This window comes from Pagrus major, chromosome 1, assembly GCF_040436345.1.
Source record: "Pagrus major chromosome 1, Pma_NU_1.0".
NCBI lineage: Eukaryota > Metazoa > Chordata > Actinopteri > Spariformes > Sparidae > Pagrus > Pagrus major.
The window spans coordinates 19,241,337-19,260,661 of NC_133215.1; the positions used below are offsets into that span (position 1 = coordinate 19,241,337).

General features: G+C 40.8%; 1 protein-coding gene across 1 annotated transcript in view; it reads left to right on the top strand.

Annotated features, from left to right (window-relative positions):
- Nucleotides 1–19,325, top strand: part of ptprdb (protein tyrosine phosphatase receptor type Db) — a 72,476-nt gene that overhangs the window by 19,830 nt on the left and 33,321 nt on the right. The window contains exons 4-18 of the mRNA XM_073467613.1: nucleotides 1,700–1,888; nucleotides 7,305–7,415; nucleotides 8,938–9,207; nucleotides 10,434–10,543; nucleotides 11,002–11,199; nucleotides 11,424–11,549; nucleotides 11,685–11,832; nucleotides 11,949–12,094; nucleotides 12,771–12,915; nucleotides 13,821–14,123; nucleotides 15,296–15,489; nucleotides 16,709–16,735; nucleotides 17,369–17,486; nucleotides 17,740–18,327; nucleotides 18,735–18,829. Coding sequence (XP_073323714.1) covers nucleotides 1,700–1,888; nucleotides 7,305–7,415; nucleotides 8,938–9,207; nucleotides 10,434–10,543; nucleotides 11,002–11,199; nucleotides 11,424–11,549; nucleotides 11,685–11,832; nucleotides 11,949–12,094; nucleotides 12,771–12,915; nucleotides 13,821–14,123; nucleotides 15,296–15,489; nucleotides 16,709–16,735; nucleotides 17,369–17,486; nucleotides 17,740–18,327; nucleotides 18,735–18,829 — 2,768 coding nt within the window. The remainder of the gene's footprint in view (nucleotides 1–1,699; nucleotides 1,889–7,304; nucleotides 7,416–8,937; nucleotides 9,208–10,433; nucleotides 10,544–11,001; nucleotides 11,200–11,423; nucleotides 11,550–11,684; nucleotides 11,833–11,948; nucleotides 12,095–12,770; nucleotides 12,916–13,820; nucleotides 14,124–15,295; nucleotides 15,490–16,708; nucleotides 16,736–17,368; nucleotides 17,487–17,739; nucleotides 18,328–18,734; nucleotides 18,830–19,325) is intronic.

Consider the following 19,325-nt stretch of genomic DNA (forward strand, 5'->3'; position numbering starts at 1 on the left):
AGGCAAGCAGTACGAATTAAAGGATACGTTTGACATTGTGGGAAATGTGTTTAATAACATTCTTACTATCTGCTCAATTTGAAGCTACAGCCAGCAATTGGTTAGCTTAGCTTAGCATAACAGAAAACAGAGGGGAAAAGGTAGCCCGGCTTCCAGCACCTCGAAAGCTCACCAGTTCACACTTAACATTTGTTTTAAACCAACTGAAGTGATGACAGTGTGAATGACAAGTCGTAATCAGATAATGAGCCAATAAAACAATTATCTCCACCGAGCCTGTTACATAACGTTGCGTTCAACATAAATGGCACTCGCTAATATGAGCAGGAGCTTTTACAGGGCTTTTATCACAGAGCTGACTGAGCTGAGCAGACTATTAATTAGGAAAGGGGAGAAAAGACTTCCAGAAATAAAGTTACATTTCATTTGGTTTTACATGTTGAGCCTGTTGAAGTTACTGGCCTGTCATTCACGATGGTAGGTCTCTACTAATCAGAGAAGACTGGAATACAGCCTGACGAGGAAAAACATCCAAAAAGTAGCAAAACTTCTAGAAGCCTGGTAACATTAATGACGTGAATAAACAGTAGCTTGGAAACTGAAAACAGGTAAGAGAAATGTAATTTATATTGAGATCTGGTTTCAACCATGAAAGGGTCAATGCAAAAGCTGATAGAACATATCCACGAGCAAGGCTTTGTGTGAAATTCCCCCTGAAGATGAAGCTGAATATGGTAATATTTCCATTAAGATACTATCCTACTTTATCCTGTGTAAAAGGCAGCCTACTTATGCTTATACATGTAGATATCGGCTTATACAGAGAAGCGACACACCAGTGTGATTCACTCGAGCACAAGTACAGCTACAGACACTCAGTTGCCAGTTTATTAGGTACACCTGGCTAAAGCTAATGCCCTGCAATAAATACGACCTCACAGAAGATTATAATGTTCTATTTTGTTGAATCTATTGTAGAGAAGTGCTGATTGAATTGTATCGTCATTTTGGTGGCTGCAGTGTGTGGTGTTGTTGAGCTGTATTGCATTATACTGAGTGCTTTTTTCGCTATGTTCACATCAATGAAGGAAGAAACACCTCTCATTGTAGCCCAATACAATTCAACAGCACCACAAAACGCAGCCTCTAAATTGAGTTGAATCAACACCTCTCTGAATCAGATTCAACAAAAAAGTAAACATTATAACCTTCATGAGGGTAGGACTGTTGTATTAGACCGAATAGACCAGCAAGCGATTGTATTTGTGATTTAGAAGGAAAATAAACACACATATAGGATTATTAGGAAACTGGTGTAGTGCTGATCTGTATTATATTTATTCCTAACAACCAACTTGAGTATATTTTTTTACTTCTCCCACCAACCTCAGTCAGCTGTACCTGTATCCTCATGAAATAACAATGACACACACAATAAGACAAGTAAATAAGGCCCAGGGAGAGTCAACCCTGGAGTGGGAGGTGGAACAGATTAGCGTTGGGGATGATGATGCCAAGATCCAATGCACCACTGGGGTTAACACATTTAAAACATGACAGAGGATGTGGATGAAGGTGTATTTTAGCCCCTCTGACAGGACTGTGGAGGATGCTTGGGAACAGCATGGCACTATGCTACCAAGCTGAAGATGTGAGTAAAATTGTGCTCTCTTTAACTGGTGTATTTGATCTTTTCCAGAGGACCAGCTGCCCTCAGGGTTCCCCACCATAGACATGGGTCCCCAGCTGAAAGTGGTGGAGCGATCTCGGACCGCCACCATGCTCTGTGCTGCTAGCGGCAACCCTGACCCAGAAATTACCTGGTTCAAGGATTTCCTGCCGGTCAACACGTCCAATAACAACGGACGAATCAAGCAGCTCCGCTCAGGTAACCAATGCTTTTATCCCTCCAGTCTTTCCCTTCCCTTCAATCCCGGCTTTTTATTTCCACCTGAAGGTTTTCTTCCCTCCCACTTTGCTTTTATCCCTCTTTCAATATCCTCTCACCCCAACCCATTTTTTATTTTCTGTTCCTACAAAGCTTCTGTTATTCTCGCCCTCGTTCACCCCTTTTCTTATTGCCGTTCTGCACTCCTCCTGCCGTGGTTTCTGGCTGTGTTCCTCAGCTGCCCCTCTCTCTCTGCTGCTGCTGTGGTATGAGTTGACTGTGTTCCCAACTTCTCTAAACTCTTCAAGGCCTCCAAAAAAAGTCCAACTCCCCACTTTTCTCCGCTTTTCTCCAAACTCTCTGAGGTCTTCCCGTGCAAATCACCATCACGAAGGGTTTAATTTTTCTCTTAGTAAAAACATTATGAAATATTTATGGCGACACGCATCAGTGCGCTACATGTCTCTAGTCATATCTCAAGAAATTTCTCCACTGACATGAGTTTGTGAGGTAAACCAGAGTGATGGTGGCATGTACTGAGGGAGCGGCCTCTCTAAGATAGCTCACTGCTGTGACTAAACAATCTAATAACTTTTTGTTTTTCCTTATTTCATGGAAAGTGTGTCTTGCGTGGGTGTGAAATTGACACACATGGTATCCATGTTAATTGAGGAACTCTATTGACAGATTTTTTTAAATTTAAAGACAGATTTCTTGGACAAGCCACTTAATCCATCTCAATCAGCCTGTCAGTAGCCACAGTAGTGTGTAAAATCCCAACTTGTCGTAGCAAAAACCCCTCCCCCTCCTCAGTCCGCCTTCTGCTTCTGGAGGCTAGACCCAAAATCCCTTTCTTGTTATTGGACACCCAACTCTCTGGCTTCTTTATGAGCAACAACCTCTTTACTTTTGTCCCTGTTTTTTTTTTTATTCTCTGGCTCAACCCCTCAACGCCCTGCTAGGACTAACCCTTTTTGACCTTTATTTTATAAAAATGAAAAAAAATCGTAGCATTTACACAATTTTTACAACTTAAAATGTCAAATATTTAGTATGTTTAGCTTCCTCTATGTGATGATTACAAAATAGTTGATTTTTTACAATTCTTTTAAAGTCTTTTGTTCTTGGAGTTCCAGTGCTTTTTCAAGGTGTTTCTACTTAAGTCAACTCCTCTGTGTAACCAATGGTCCGATTGTAATGCAATGTCTATGCTGTTTCTTTTCTCTTTGTATCTTTTTAACCACAGAGTCCTTTGGTAAGTGCTTCTGTTCCGAGGCCCACACCCTCACTGTCCACTTTTCTACATACTGTTTCTCACTAATGTTGCTACTGCTGCTGCTGCTCACCTTTTACAATGTTGAGGTGTTATTAAAATGCATGGCATGCATTTTACTAACAGTCACACACAGAGATGATATATAGCACAAAAAATACACACACTCACAAGTCTGCAGGCACCCACACATCAAAAAGCAAACACACTCACATAGACATGCATACACATGTACACACACATATCTCTGTCACCCTAGAGGTAGCTGGCCTCACCCTCACCTGTGCACCTGCAGCCCTTCCACGCCCAAAAGAATTACAACAACTTTCTCCTCACACTCACCTATTTACTTTCCCACTCCTTCACTTATTCAATTACTCTTTCCCTCACTCACTCACTCACTCACTCACTCACTCTGTCATTCACTCACCCACTTACTCTCTCCGTTCTGCTGTATAGAGTTACCAGTCAATAAGCCATCAACTCTTAGATGGCTGTTAGCTAGGCCTCTGGTGGAGCCACTGGAAGGAAATCAATGGACGACCAGGTTTCAGACTCTTAGACGTTGACTGTACAGTGTAGTCTGTGTAGACTAAACCTGGTTACTACTGTTAAGAGGTAGTGTTCATAGCCAGATGTCATTTTTAACATTACTATGATAGAGTCAGACATGTTTGAGTAAATAAAGAAAAACCTACCCTTCAGTACTTTTTCACTGGTGTATAAATCAGAATCATGTCTTTGGATCTTCACTTTAGTCAGTGATGTCCTACGTTTCCATGCATCAAAAATAGCTCAGAGATTTTCCTACGAGACAAAGTAAGACCTCCCTACAGCTGAAACGATTAGTCAATTATTTGATTAGTTAAATGACAGAATATTAATTGCTGGTAACAGTTTTTTTTTTGGTCGATTACTTCCTTAATTAATGTTTAAACAATTTCTAATTTCACAGTCTCTGGTTCCACCTTCTTACAGCTGATTTCACTCATTTTCTATCATTGCAAAGTGAATATCCAAGGGTTTGGAGCTGTTGGTTGGTTGGTTAGTGCAGCCTGTAGCCCAATGTGGCCCTTTAACAACCTCATTCTTGCCCTTTGATCATTTTGTTAGTAGGCTAATTAGCCCATTCATTAGTTATGTCTGTTGCTAAGCACAGAAATACTTTTTTTCTCCATTAAAACATTTTAAGCCAGGCTCTTAAAGTAGAGGGAATTTATGAGAATCAAAGTAACAACCTACTTCTAATATTAAAAAAAGGTGCATTGTATTAACATGTTTAAATTCTGAGCATTACATGTCAGACATAAGGAAAGGAAATGTAAATGTAAAAAGTAGTTGAATAAACCTGCCATAGTCTCTACCAAGCTTTTTAGCATAAAAACGTGTTTTATCTTACATTACATTTTACTATCTTAATTTAACTATCAAATTTTTGTTCTTAATCTAAAAGTTTTTAAAGGCTTTTTATTAGCCAATTGTGAAAGTGCCTTTTCTTTATTAGTGCAGACCAGATGATTAAATGATTAATCGAGAAAATACTTTTCAGGTCATTCATGAAAACAGTTGTTATTTGCTGCCAGGCACCTCTTGCTGTAAACTCAACATCTCTTGGCGTGAGGCCATTGATTGCTCTTTTTCTCCCAGTGTGATTGTTGATGATAAGATACTGAGTCTTCACACATTCGCTCTTTGCTTCTGAGGGGCTGAGACATGAACTTGACATTTGCTGCTGTTATTTTAAATTGCTTATTTCCCTGCTGTTACTCTAGTTCATAGTCATGTTAGAAAGATTTTGACTAAATGTCACACCATCTACATTTTACCATTTATCTTGGAGATTTAGAATAAAGATACAATGCCTAACAAAAGCAAAAAAAAAGCAAAAACAATATGATGCCAGTACTGGAGGGTGGATTTTTCCCTGAGGGGCAGAAATAAAATGTAGTTACACACTATATTATGAACAGGATGACACCTGGTTTTGATCCAAGTGCGGGTGGACAAGTGCAGGTTCAGACTCAGGCCAGTTAAGTGTACTTAGAGTGCCAGTCCACCTCTGAGAGACCCAGATAAGTGCAGTGGAGATACTACCCTACTCTTACAGCCACATCTACCCCTGCTGCAAGTCAATGAAGTCAAATCAATAACCCATCTCCTTATAGCTCTGTCACAGTCTGTCACTCTGTCTATCTAGTATCTGTCTTTCTCTTCTCAGGCTTATCCTGTCTTTATTTATTCTGTCTTTTTTTCTTCTATGCCTCTCGCTCTTCCTCTCTAAGGATCTATATTTTGAGTCTTTTCTCTCTAATTTGATTCTTCTCCTTTCCAAGTTACCTCCCCAACCCCCAAGTCCCTCCCTTCCTTATCCCCTTCCCCTCCTGTGGTACTAACATTTTCTTCTTCTTCTCCTTCTCTAATCTCGTGCATTCATTGCCCACTCAGGTGGCACGCCCATACGAGGTAAGACTGCTGGGAGGACCAACATGACACAGTGGCCTGATTCCTTTTCAATCCCTGGTTCCTACTTGTCTCTCAGATCTGACAAAAAGTAGCTCTGGGCGGATTAATCAATGTGGGTTTAGTCCAAAAGACTCAGGACTTGGCCATATTGGTAATACTCATCCAGCTGCTTCAGATCTGCAGTAGGTGCAAGAGGAGGGAATTGGAATTGAGCAAACAATTCATTATACTCTGACGTTTAATCACCTTCCTTCTTCTCGTCTTTCATCCTCTCGTCATCCTTTAATTTTTTACATCCCAGCCTCAACGTTCACTCTGTAACACAGAAAATCCATTGCTTCCTTCCTTCCATATTGTGATCTCTCTTTCGTATCCATCAGTTTAATATCATATAGCTCCTTACATCTACTTTGTTTTCAGTCTAAAGCATGATGTGTTTACTTGTATTTATTTTGTTGCTTAGTTTGAGGTGAAAAAACACACTTATTTTTACTGTTTGTTTGCTTTTTTTAATTCTTTTTGTGACCGGATTTTTATTTCTTTTGTCTTTTCCTTTTCTTTTTTAGCGGAGGGGGGGTCTTGACCTTAGCTTGACCCGGCCTCTCCTCCTACCTTGTCTATATTTGCCCAATCAAACGTCCCAGTTTTGTTTTCCCTCCCAGCTGTTATTCGCTCAACCTGAAAAGTCCAGATGGCGAAGACTCAGCCTCACTTGCAGACATTAGTGTGCTCACACACAAACGTGCACACAAACACACACACATTTCTCCATGGTTTTTTACCATTACTTCCTCTTTTCTCTCTCATTGCCGATAAAAAGCCCCAAACAACCACTTTTTTGATAAAGTTTTTATGGGCGCTTTTTTGCCTTACCACACCATCTTTAAACGAAACCTCTGGTTGACTTTTTTGACAGTTTTTCTGTTTTCAGGGAGCGAGAAAAGCGTCGGTCCCTTCCCAAGGCTTTGCGTATGTCGTTCCTTTTTGCTTTTTGTATCTGTTGGCCTTGATGGAGGTCGGTTGATGTCTTTACCTCCTTATTGGGTGTGTTTTTTAAAAATGACATCACACTCCTGATCCCATTGGTGGATCCGTAAGGGTTGGGGGATATCTTATCGCCATGGCAATATCTTTGTGACGTTTTATCCTTGAACTCTAAAACATGATTTGCTCCCTAATATAACTGCATTTTAATTTTCAGCAAAGAATTTTCAAAAGTGCTGTATTTGACTGGATTTCTCCACATATTTTGTTGCTTGGTTGATTTGTTTCTGCCTTGCATGAAGACTACATTCTCCGTTTTTGTAGGCTTTGTATCAGTGTTTTCTTTTTTCTTTTTTCTCTTTTTTTGTTCTCTTCCAATGTCTAAATCAGGAAGCTGACCCTTGTTTTGGGCTGATTCCTGCTGACAGTGGTAGAAACATGCTAATTTCTCCCAATAGATTTGGCTCCCTTTTTAGCATTCCTCATACAGAGTTCAGCTTGTTTTTGCTGAAAACTCCCTCAGATTCATTTACCCTTTATGCAGTTCTTACCATTTCTACGTTGTGTATTTTTTGGACTATAACGGATGATCTGATGTCTTCCAATTTTGTGTAATTGCCCTTTCCTCCTCACTATCTTTCTGTATGACTCTCTCTCTCTCTATTCTCTCTATCCTCTATCCCTCCATCCATCCAGGTGCCCTCCAGATAGAAATGAGTGAGGAGTCAGACCAGGGGAAGTATGAGTGTGTTGCCACCAACAGCGATGGGACACGCTATTCCACCCCAGCTAACCTTTATGTCAGAGGTAAGAGTGATGTCCAATTAGAGCGCATAGATTTAAGGATCACATCGATAATGAATGAGCAGGTGTCTTTTCCTAGAAGATACATGTTTTTTAGACAAGACATCTTCTGCTAGAAATGTCCGTTTATTATAATAATGATAATATTAAACCTGCTGTGTTTCATAATTCTTTGCCGTGAAACCATAAAACAGAATCGTTTTTAAAACGAGCGCTCCTTTACAGTGGTTTAGGCAAGGCTGAGTGTTTCACTCAGGCTATTAATCTCTCTGCCCTCCCTTCTTAGCCTTTAGACCTCGAAGAAAAAAAACGAAATCATTGTCTGGTTAAGACTTGTGTTTCTCCCCAAATCTGACAGGCATCTCACCTCCTCAGGCGCTGTCTCCTTCAACACACGCACGCACACACACACGCATGCACATGTTTGAGTCTTGGAGACATTTTAACTCCCGTGGCCTTTTGCTCTGTTGTCTGCCCGCCCAGAAAAAAAGAAATAAATAAAGGCTTTAAACAGCGTGGCATGCCTTTCTGACTCCAACATTGCTCCGAGGGATAGGAAACAAACACACACACAAACGATTGAATGCACACACATAAACACACATCCATGTCCTACACTTAACTGTATATATGTGCACACATATACGCGGACACACACGAGCAGCGCCGAGTCAGTGATGTGCGTCTAACAGTGCTTGCAGGGGCCAGTAAAATCTTGCAGTGCTGCTCAGTGAGTGTTTGACAGGCGGTCTATGGAGACAGCCGGCTGGGGAGGCTGCCTCAAACAGGAAGGCTTTCAGCAGCACACACAGGCCACTTATGGCCTCTGTTTTGTCTCTTTGCTCTCCTCATTTCTCTCTTTCTTCATTTTTCTCTTCGGCTTTCCCTCTGCCTGTTGCCACCTTGCCACACTCCTTTGTCTAACTTGTTTTCTCTCTGTGTCTCCTGTCTCTTCTCTGGTATTTTCCTCTCTTTTCTCTCCACCTCCTCCTCCTCCTCCCACCGTGCTCTGTCCTACCTCCCTCTGCAGAGCTGCGAGAAGGTTCGTACACTAACGTCTGTGTGTGGCTCTTTTGAGTCTCTCCTGAGTATTTGCTTTTCTTCCATTTAACTGCCGTTTGTGTTTGTGTGTTTCGACTGTTTTATGTGAGGCACTGAAGGTTTAAACCTGCCTGTACAGTTACTCCTTTGAGATGTACTGTACCCTGCGTTCTTCTTTTCTCCTGTTATTCGCTGTGAGTGCATGTGTGTTTGCTGTGTTTTTTTTCTTTTCTGTGAGTATCTTTTGTGATTCAGTTCATAAAATATTTAATGGTGCACACCTAAAAACACCATGAATAAAACATTTTGATATCACATGTGCCCTAGCGGTGATGTATCAGACTGTGTGAATGCTCTAGGTCTTCTTTGAATGCCATAAAACTTCATCTCAGAGCTCAGGGAACAACATAAAATCATCAAACTATACAGACCCTGATTATAACCATTCATTTCTAATCACCGCTCTTCTCGCTGTCTACTCCAGTGCGTCGTGTCCCCCCTCGCTTCTCCATCCCCCCAGCTGACAGCGAGATCATGCCAGGGGGGAACGTCAACATCACCTGCGTGGCAGTGGGCTCCCCGATGCCATACGTGAAGTGGATGCTGGGAGCGGAAGACCTGACGCCTGAGGACGACATGCCCATCGGTCGCAACGTCCTGGAACTGACCGACGTGCGCCAGTCCAATAATTACACATGCGTCGCCATGTCGACGCTTGGAGTGATTGAGGCGGTGGCACAAATCATTGTGAAAGGTGGGTTTGTATATGATGTTATATATGTGCTTATGGTGGAGACGTTGATGTTTCACTTTATCCAAAAGAGTATTTGTCTTAACTGATTTTTTATTCAACTTTTTCATATTATATTTATTGAATTTGACATAAACATTACATTTGACAAAAAAAATGTGAATAACCCTTAATAACCCGGCAGAGTATTTATAATAATTATCATAGATAAATGATAAATAAATATTAATAAATGAATAAATCAATTGAAATTCAATTAATTAATCACAGATGTAATATAATATGTATGTTTCCATACATCTTCAAATTAAAAACCTTTTAAAATCTTTCATATAGGGGCTCCACAAATGAGCAAACCTCTTGTTTTTAACATTCAACCACAATTTGTACACTCCCATAAACAGCAAGCTATCAAATGATAATTTTTCATGTTACATATCCACGAGCAGTGCATATGAAACACCACACCACTCCTGCCACCAATGAATTAACAGTACAATAACAGTAGAATTAGGCGAAAAGACTTGATAAGAATAAAAATAGTATTTATAAGAGGACCCATCCACAGTGAAGCCTTCTTCTCTCTGAGAGTGAGAAAATGTGTATCACAAAGGAAATATAAAGTAAGACGAGTAAGTATAAAAAAAATATTTGACATAAATAAATAAAATAATATCAATATTCAGAATCAAAAGAGGGAAGAATTATTACAGTTTGTGAAGAAGCAACAATATAGTAAGCCTGTATTCAGATTTGGCAGTATACAGGGGGTTTAGTTAGGATTAAAAATGGGCCACTTTAAACAGTCTTTGAAGGGATTATAACTTATCAAAGCAAATTGCTGATCTCACTATATGTGTTTAGTTCAATTGACTATATTTATGGTCCAATTCTTGTAATTGCTGTGCAGATATTATGTTCATTGTATAATTCTAGTATATTGAGCTGGTCTGTTCAGTGAAATGTTTCCATCACTTTTATTTAAAGAGAAAACATAGATGAGGATCAAGAAAAATCAGTTAAAATAATTCAATAAGGCTGGGAGATTTGTGATCTTGTTTTTAAATTGTCCAGATTGTTCAATGAATTGGCACTAAATTAAAAAACTGACTCTGCTCGAGTGACGTGAAGTATAAGCCAGTCATTAGGGTCCAAAATTCCTGTTAAGTATCATCAAGATGTCCTTTTTAAAGAAAAAGTGTGTAAGATCTCTCTTTTCTCTCCCTCAGCTCTGCCGAAGGCTCCTGGTATCCCTGTGGTGACGGAGAGAACTGCAACAAGCATTACTCTCACCTGGGACTCTGGCAACCCCGAGCCTGTCTCCTACTACATTATACAGGTGTGTAACAGACACAGAGGCGCTGCTGCATGTGCACACACGCTTTTGGACACACAGGACTAAAGATGGCTCAAGCTGCACTGGATTTCTGTATGAGTATAAACAGTTATTAACAGCCTAAGTCAGAAAGTGGGGCTGCAAAAGAAAAGAGTTTCTTGTCTCTCCTGATTGTCATAAAGTCGCCAAACTGCTCAAATGAAATCTTATGAGTACTCTCTGCCCACAAGGAGTAATGTATTTAAATGTTGAGAACAGTGAGGCGATGAATGAATACTCACATTCACAAAAAGTATTCTGTATGTTTTGGGGTAAATCTTGGTTGTATAATAAGAGTCTGATGTTTGCAGTTTGTTAGTTTCACACAATCTCTGTGTATTGATAGACAGTGTACTTAGATAGACAGACAGACAGACAGACAGACAGATAATCAGTATACCATTCTTCTCTCTTCCCTCCAGCATCGTGCCAAAGGATCAGATGACCCCTATAAAGAGATTGATGGTATCGCCACAACACGCTACAGCGTAGGCGGCCTCAGCCCGTACTCCCACTACGACTTTCGTGTGGCCGCCGTTAACACCATTGGCCAGGGCCCCTCCAGCGATGTGGTGGAGGCTCGCACAGCCGAGCAAGCCCCCTCGTCGCCTCCTCGACAGGTCAGAGTTTGAGAAAGCAAATTCAATAAATGTCATTTCACAGCGATATTGCAGCCACCTGTTATTATTGTTGTGGCTTCTGCATCTCCATACAGTAAATCTTGCTTATAGTGTGTAATTTTTAAGTTGTCTTTAGTTCCTGAAAAAACTGAGCCACATTTCTTCAACAAAACTTACATTTTCCACGCACAGTTTTGCTGAAGTTCTTCCTGTTTGCCCTGCAGGTCAGAGGTCGTATGCTGAGCACCACAACAGCAATCATCCACTGGGATGAACCAGAGGAACCAAACGGACAGGTGGTGGGCTACAGAGTCTACTACACCTCAGACAACATGCTGCCAGTCAACCAGGTGTGCGCTTAATTTTGTTGCTGCTCTTATGAATCACAGATGATGGATAACTTGCCTGCATGTGTCTCATACTTGAGTGTGCATCTGTGTGTCTGCTTGCATTCATGCATCATGTCATGTGCTTGTGTTGTGCAGTGGGAGAAGCAGATGGTGCGCAGCGCCAACTTCATCACCATCCAGGGTTTGACTCCTAACAAGACTTATTACATCAGAGTGCTGGCCTTCACCTCTGTAGGAGACGGGCCCCTGTCCCAGGACCTGCAGATTATAGCCAAGACTGGAGGTAAGAGATGGTGGGAATGTATTAGACAGATGTTCAACTGAACAAGTTTGCAAGAATACAAGTAAGAAAATATCTAAACTTGGTTTTACTAATCCCGTTTTTCCTCTACTCTGTAGTTCCATCCCAACCTTCAGAATTTAAGGGTGAGGCCAAGTCTGAGACCAGTATCCTGTTGTCCTGGGTGGCCCCACCCCAGGGTGGTCCTGACAACCAGATCACAGGATATGAACTGGTCTACCGACGAGCTGACGACACAGAGGAGGTAAGACAAGACAGAGAGACAGACTGGTTGGTAGCTGAGAGGACTGTATTGCTAGACTAACTGGCATTAAGTCGAGTGCATACCTCCGCCAAGGTTGTACAGTCCCTTTTTAATTCAATTAAGCCTATATTTAAATACTCTAGATCCAGAATTGTATTAGGAACTGCATCAAATTGTACTCACTCATAGATACCAACCAACTAAATCACGATCAATGTATTAATTACTTAGAAATTTACTAAACGTTTAATAACGCCTTGTGATATTGAAGACAGTGAGGAAAAAATAAACCAAAAGTGAATGAGGTCTATTCTGCACCGAGATCCATCCTCCATCCAAGTTTTGGGAAATCTGTTCAGTAGTTTTTGTGTAACCCTGCTGACAAAGCAACCAACCAACAAATGGACACGGGTGAAAACATTACCTCCCTGGCAGAGGTAATACATTCATGGATGGTTGGATGGGTGTTAACAGATTTAGAACAGATGTATAAATAGATGGATGGGTGGGCAAACAGGAGATAAATAAGATCTCGGTATTAGAACCTGACCTCATATAGTATGTCTTCTAAAGGTTGATTTCATTGAACACCTTGAGTAGTTAATACAACCTCTTTCTTTTGTTTTGCTCACGACCTGACGTCTTCTGCCGTCTCGTTGTCTTAATGTCCTTTCAGAAGAAAGTGAGCTTTGAGCCCACCACCTCCTACCTGTTGAAAAACTTGAAGCCTTTCTCCACCTACACCTTTCAACTGGCTGCCAAGAGCAAGCACGGAATCGGGGCGTATACCAACGAAGTGTCCATCGACACGCCACAGACGCGTAGGTCCAACCGTAGATAGTGCTGTGTGTGATTGTGTGTGATTGAGAGAGAGACAGAGAGACAGAGTGAGAGAGAAAGTGGGAGAGAGTGAAAGGTTTCTATTTTGACAATGCAAAAAGAATTGCCACGAAAACTGAATCATTAATACATGAATGCGAGATCAGACCATTATAAATTTGTATGTTTACAAACAGGATTTTTGCATTGTCAAAAGGAGGCCGTCGTGAATCCAGACCTTAACTGACCTCAGATTTGATATTTCAACAAATGTATCATTAAGTAGCTCCTTTATGATTCCCAGAACTTAACCTACTCAAAATGATATTTCAGCAAATATAGAACCAAACAACTTAAGAATAAATGAAAGCAAAGTAACTTAATTTGTTGGCTACCAATCTGAGGTCTATAAGAGAATCAGTAAAGACAAGGTAAGAAGCCAGAGGCTCGTAGATAGAGATAAAACACCGTGTTGGATCACAGAGGCTTGGGTAGGCTGTAAGGACAAGTAAGTTATGGGCAGGTATGTTTGTGTGTTAAAGCTCTAGTCAGTGTTTTTGTGTTGCATCTCTTTTTAAGCCATTCACTCGTTTTCATTAATCAAACATTTCTGCCAAACAGAAGTTGACACCCATCATCCAGTATCTTTGTTCAGCCATCTTGCTTTCTAGTCGCAGGCTCATTTTTTTCGTAAGAGCTTCTGTTCTCCAGTGTTTTGTTTTCATTTTATGTTTCTTTGTCTTTTGTTCTCTGTCTCTCGTCTGCTCAATATCATCCCCATTTCCTTCACGGCAAACCTCACTTCCTCACTCCTCCACCCACCAACAACAACAACTCGCACACACCACCAAATAACATTTTACCCAAACAACCCCTGTTGTGCTTCCTCAAAAAACTGGCCGATCAGTTCCTTCAGCACCTCCCCAGGACATCACATGCACCAGTCCCAGTTCTACCAGCATCCTGGTAAGTTGGGCTCCACCTCCTCTGGAGTTTCAGAACGGCGTCATTACAGGATACTCCATCCAGTACTCCACTACTGAGGGCAACAAGATGTCTAAAAGAATTGATGGAATTCCTCCGGAAAGTTCCCCGTATCTCCTGGAAAACCTGGAGAAATGGACTGAGTATGGCATAACGATACGGGCGCAGACGGAAGCTGGGGATGGACCGGAAAGTTTACAGCTGCTTATCCGCACCGAGGAAGATGGTATGTTCCCAAACGAACCCCCCCTGCCTGTATTAGGATGGTCCGCCCCACTAACAATGGCTTCCTAACTAACATAGCACTAATGAGCTCAAAGCATCCTAAACTAACAAGTCTTCCACTGGCCAGTATAGGCATTTTGTCTATCCTTGCCCTGCAATCCAAACGGTTGATGATGCATTTAAGACCCGCTGTCAGACCCTCCAGTTTTCAAAACCTCTCCTTTATTCCTTCATAACCACCAGAAACCTCCGGAAATCTCCTCCTGCTGCTCCCTCTGCACTGCTTTCTCTTCTCGACAGTAACCCTTTTTTCTCCACAAGCCGTTTTTATCCTCTTTTTTGCCAGCATCTTTTTCCCACAATTTACCCTTTCTTCTAAAATCCCCTGTTTTTTGGGGAAAAGTGAAGGTTGGGATTTCCCACTCGATTCTCCGCTAACAATACCAACACAAACCCTTTGGCTGTTGCTCTTCCTTGGCCTTTTCCGCACCTTTTCGTACTGACTGTCTGCTCTTCCAACTCCTCTCCAGCTCTTAGACACTTATTTGAACATTTTTAAGCTCAACTTAATAAATGTATTTTATTTTTTACTTGTGATTAATATTTTTAGTAATATTCTTAATATTCACATACTCCCAATGCATCCATTCAGAAATTTTTCTCACTTCGGCTTTCTTTCAAGTCTTTATGCAAAGGTCAGATAGCAGTGGCTGGAGTGGTTTTTTTTATATATATATTTTCTTCCAATATATATTTTTTTTCTTGTTGGAAGGAGTGTAGTTTTTGGCAGCACGAAAGAGGTTTTTCTTGATAACAGTATTTTCTCTTTGACTGCCTGCCACTGTTTATCAGCCCATGGCAACAAATCCTTTTCTATCTGCCATTGTTATCTTTCTCTACATTTGCTTCTTATCCTCCACTGCTTTTTTCCTCCATGTTTTCCTCAAGCACCTTCATTTTTTTTACTATTTTTACTTTTTTTTCCCAGACATCAGACCAGTTTTAGACTTTTTGGAGGGGTGTATTTTTACATTTTTTTTAGCTTTTGGGTGTTTTTTTTATTGCCCCTGAAACAAATAGATTTTTGATTAGAAAAAAGGGAAGACCTTTACATAAGAGGTTTGAGTGCCCTCATCTGTGACCCTTGACCTCTATCCCAAAATGCATTTTTAGTTCCAAGCGGTCCTCCGCGAGGGGTGGAGGCAGAGACTGTGAACGCCTCGGCCATTAGGGTGAAATGGCGAGCACCCGCGCCCGAACGGCAGCACGGTCAGATCCGGGGCTACCAAGTGCACTATGTGAGGATGAACTACGGAGAACCTCAGGGTCAGCCCTTCATCAAGGACATCCTCATAGAGGACTCTCAGGTGACCTTAACATACTCTCTCTAACACCTTATGATCAGATTAACTACCAGGAACTGTTTTATGAATGCCTGATAAAACTTTATTTATTAACGTTATTTACTTATTATAAATGTTCACATTGAAATCATAGTTTTACTAAAGCCATGAAGAAATGATTAGCTTCCAAAACACAAGGGTTTACCTGGATATATTTAATAAAGAGGGCCAGAATATGGCCAGCTGTTACTGTAGATAAAATACAAATTTTAACATATTTTGTTTGTACAACTGCACAATTCAGCCATCTGTCACAGCTTATATATCAAATTCTTCTATGACATGTGATTTTATTAAAAATTATTATAAATGATGCTAAAATAAATTGACAAATTGAGCAGAAACCTTCCTTAACATTGTTTAAAACAAACATTCAGACATTTTGAGAAATGTGCTTATTTGTCTTCTTGCCACCAGTTGCATCCTCTTTCTCCAGAGATGGATATCTTACTTAACTTAGCATCTAAAGCTCACTTAAAGACCGACTATACTGTATGTCGTTTGTTGAATGTTTAAATAGTTTTTACAGTCTTAAGCCAAGCTAACTGCTGCAGGTTGTAGCTTTGTATTTAAAGGAGACCTATTATGATTTTTCTTTTTTTTTCATCAGTGTTTTATATAGGTTCTTGTGCATGTAAAAGATCTTGAAAGTTAAAAAGGGGGTCGTCTTAAAGAGACAGGAGCTAAAACAGAGCGTTTCATACAGAGAATACAGTGCTGCAGCTCTGGACAGTATGAGAAAACTGATGTGTTTTTTGAGCACTAAACTATGTAAACATATTCTAAGTATTAACCCAAAATAAAATAATAAACCTGAAAATTAGTATTATAAGTCTCCTTTAACACACAGACAAGTGACAAGTGGTAGCAATCTCCTTATCTAACTCTTAGCAAAAAAGCAAATAAGACCATTCCTCAAAATGTCAAACAAATGTCAATTACAATCTGCCATTTATGTAACCACTTATCTGGTCAGGCTAAACAGCCTTAATTTTTTTATTTTATTTTTATTCAATTTTTGTCAAGGAAAAATAATGGACCTAAATATGTTAATACCTGCCACCTACTCCTGATAGATAGCAGTAAAAGATGATGTATTTGGCTTGAAGTCTTTAAGATCATATCCTAAATATTATGAATTGTGTTTTTCTCTCCCTCTCCTCCACACGGTTCCATTGCTCAGTGGGAAAACGATGACTCAACTGAATACGTGAGTAAACCCTTCTATTATTTAATAGTAATAACAACAAAGCACAGAGAGTAGATGAGTCATGTTTATGAGATTGTAGCTCTCAAATCTCCTAAAACCAGAGCGAGGGCTTAAAACCCAGCAGGAGGGGGCCTTTTTCATTTGTGCATTCTGTTTTTCTCCAGGATTTCTAATAAAAGAATATTGAAAAAAAACATTAAATAGATAACTGATATGAGTCATTTGCGGGTATTGCCAAAATATCCTGATTATTTATGCTTTCTGCAGGCCAGGAAATGAAGAAAATATTCAGATTAGTGCTTAGATGGAGGCAAATCCAAATGAGTTTTGAGTGTCTGAAAAGTTAAATGACATTTTTGTGTTGCGAGAAAAACACATTTTGAGCTCTGTTGAGATAATTTGATATAGTTGTTTTGAGTTTTGTTGAGAAAATGAATTTCTTGGCTGTTGGTGTAGAAAAGAGCTGAGTAACTTTCTGTACTCATAATTGTACCTTTGGTCACTGGGGCTGAACCTTTTTGACCAATTTTGACCCAGATTTTTCATTAAATTGAATCCCTGCTCATTGTCCTGAGGCCACACATAAGTAAGTTACCTTCTGCAGCTGACGGTGCTTTTTGTTGTTTGTTGTAGGAGGTGGTTCTTGGAGACCTGAAGGCAGACACTTCCTATTCTGTATCAGTGGGGGCTTACACTGCCAAGGGGGATGGTGCTCGCAGCAAACCTGTTTCTGTCTGCACCGCCCTGCCACGTAAGTGTGTCTGCACACACACATAGCTAGTAATGATCCTTGAGACTAAAGCATCACTAATGATCATTAGAGGCCATTAAATCATTGAATTGGTTTATGTCTCACTCTGTCACACCTTGCTATACCAGTAAGAAGCCATCTTTTGGTGCCATATTAATCATATTTTGCTTGAGGCAATGAATAATGTGCTTTGCAATTATCCTCTAATTGTCTTTTCATCATTCTTTCTCTCTCCATTTTTCCCTCTTTCCAGTGCCTGAGAAGCCCAAACTGATGGTGAGTGCCACTGATTCAGGTACTGCTCTGCTTCAGTGGGTCCCTGCACCCAACCCACCCACCCCACTCCTGGGCTACCGCCTCACCTTCGGCCGCACTGACGTCCTCCCCTTTACGGTGGTTGAGTTCCCCACCAAAGAAAACCGCTACACCGCCCAGGACATCCACAAGGGAGCTAACTATGTGTTCAGACTCTCTGCCCGTAACAAAATGGGCTATGGAGAGGAGGCGGTAAAGGAGGTGACCACTCCAGAAGACGCCCCAAGTGGATACCCAGAGAATGTTATCTCAGAGGAGGCTTCTGCCAACTCCCTCCGGCTGACGTGGAAATCAGTCCCTCTAATTGAGCAAAATGGGAAAATTATGAAGTACTCGGTGCTGTACAAGGATATAAACAGTCGAGGGAACGCCTCAGAAGTTGTGGTGCCCGCTCCAGAATCAAGTGTTTTGTTGGAGGGTCTGAGTGCAGACACTGTGTATGATGTCAGGTTGTGCGCATTCACAGCTGTCGGCCCCGGGCCGTTCAGCCCAAGTGTCCAGTTTAGGACGCAGCGGCTAGACCAAGGTAGGACTCACTCACTTCCTAACAACCCATCTTCATCGCTCAGGATGCAACACACGCTTCCTAACAGCACACTTGTGCATATATGGTGCACAACTCCCACATGCACACACACACTCATTCAGACACTCAACGTCTGGTGACAACATCCTAAGTGTCCTTTTTCATTGTCTTGTCACTGTAGTCTTAGACCCAACATCCTTTTCCCAAAACAAGGTAAGAGTCTTGGGTCTTGGGCAAGTATCCCTGTCCAGTCGGACTCACTGTGTGTTGATCAAAGCAGATAGCTAGCTTGAGACTGGTACTAGAGAATGGCACACAGGTAAGGCCATTACTTTTGCTTCAGAAGAAAGATTCGATGAGACTGGAATCATATTCATGTTTTTTTGTTTTATATTTTTGTGCCTCAGTTTTTGCCACCAACTTCAGAGTAAAGGCTGCCATGAAGAACTCCGTCCTGCTGTCCTGGGAAATCCGAGACAAGAACCCCGCCCAGCCATTCACCGTGAGTAGATTTGCATGAGCACGAGCAGGTGCACTATGCAAGTTTTTCAGGCCCGTAAACAGTGAAAAAAGTCTTGATACAAGGAATAACAGTTTGCAAGACCTAACATGAGTTTTAAATCTACTTTAAAGCAACATGTTTACATTTTAGTTTGTAAACAACAGAGCAACTGTTAGAGAACTGTCACCAAAAAAGCTTCATGGTGCACCTTTAAATGTAGTTAAATCAAAACCATAATTAAAAGGAGCCAGTTCTCAAATGGTGTAAAAACAAATAAAGGAAGGCTGATACTAAAAGATGGGGAAATTACCTGTTCTACAATGACTCACAAAGAAAATTCAGCATAATTTATCATATTATTTCCAACCATTAGTTTCCCCTGTTAGGTCGCTGTTCATTAATTTCAACACTTCCTGTTGGATAATTGATGAAGCCTTGGAGTCATATAACGCCTCTTGAGCTGCTCGAAGGCTTTTAATTCAACCGAGATAGAGGA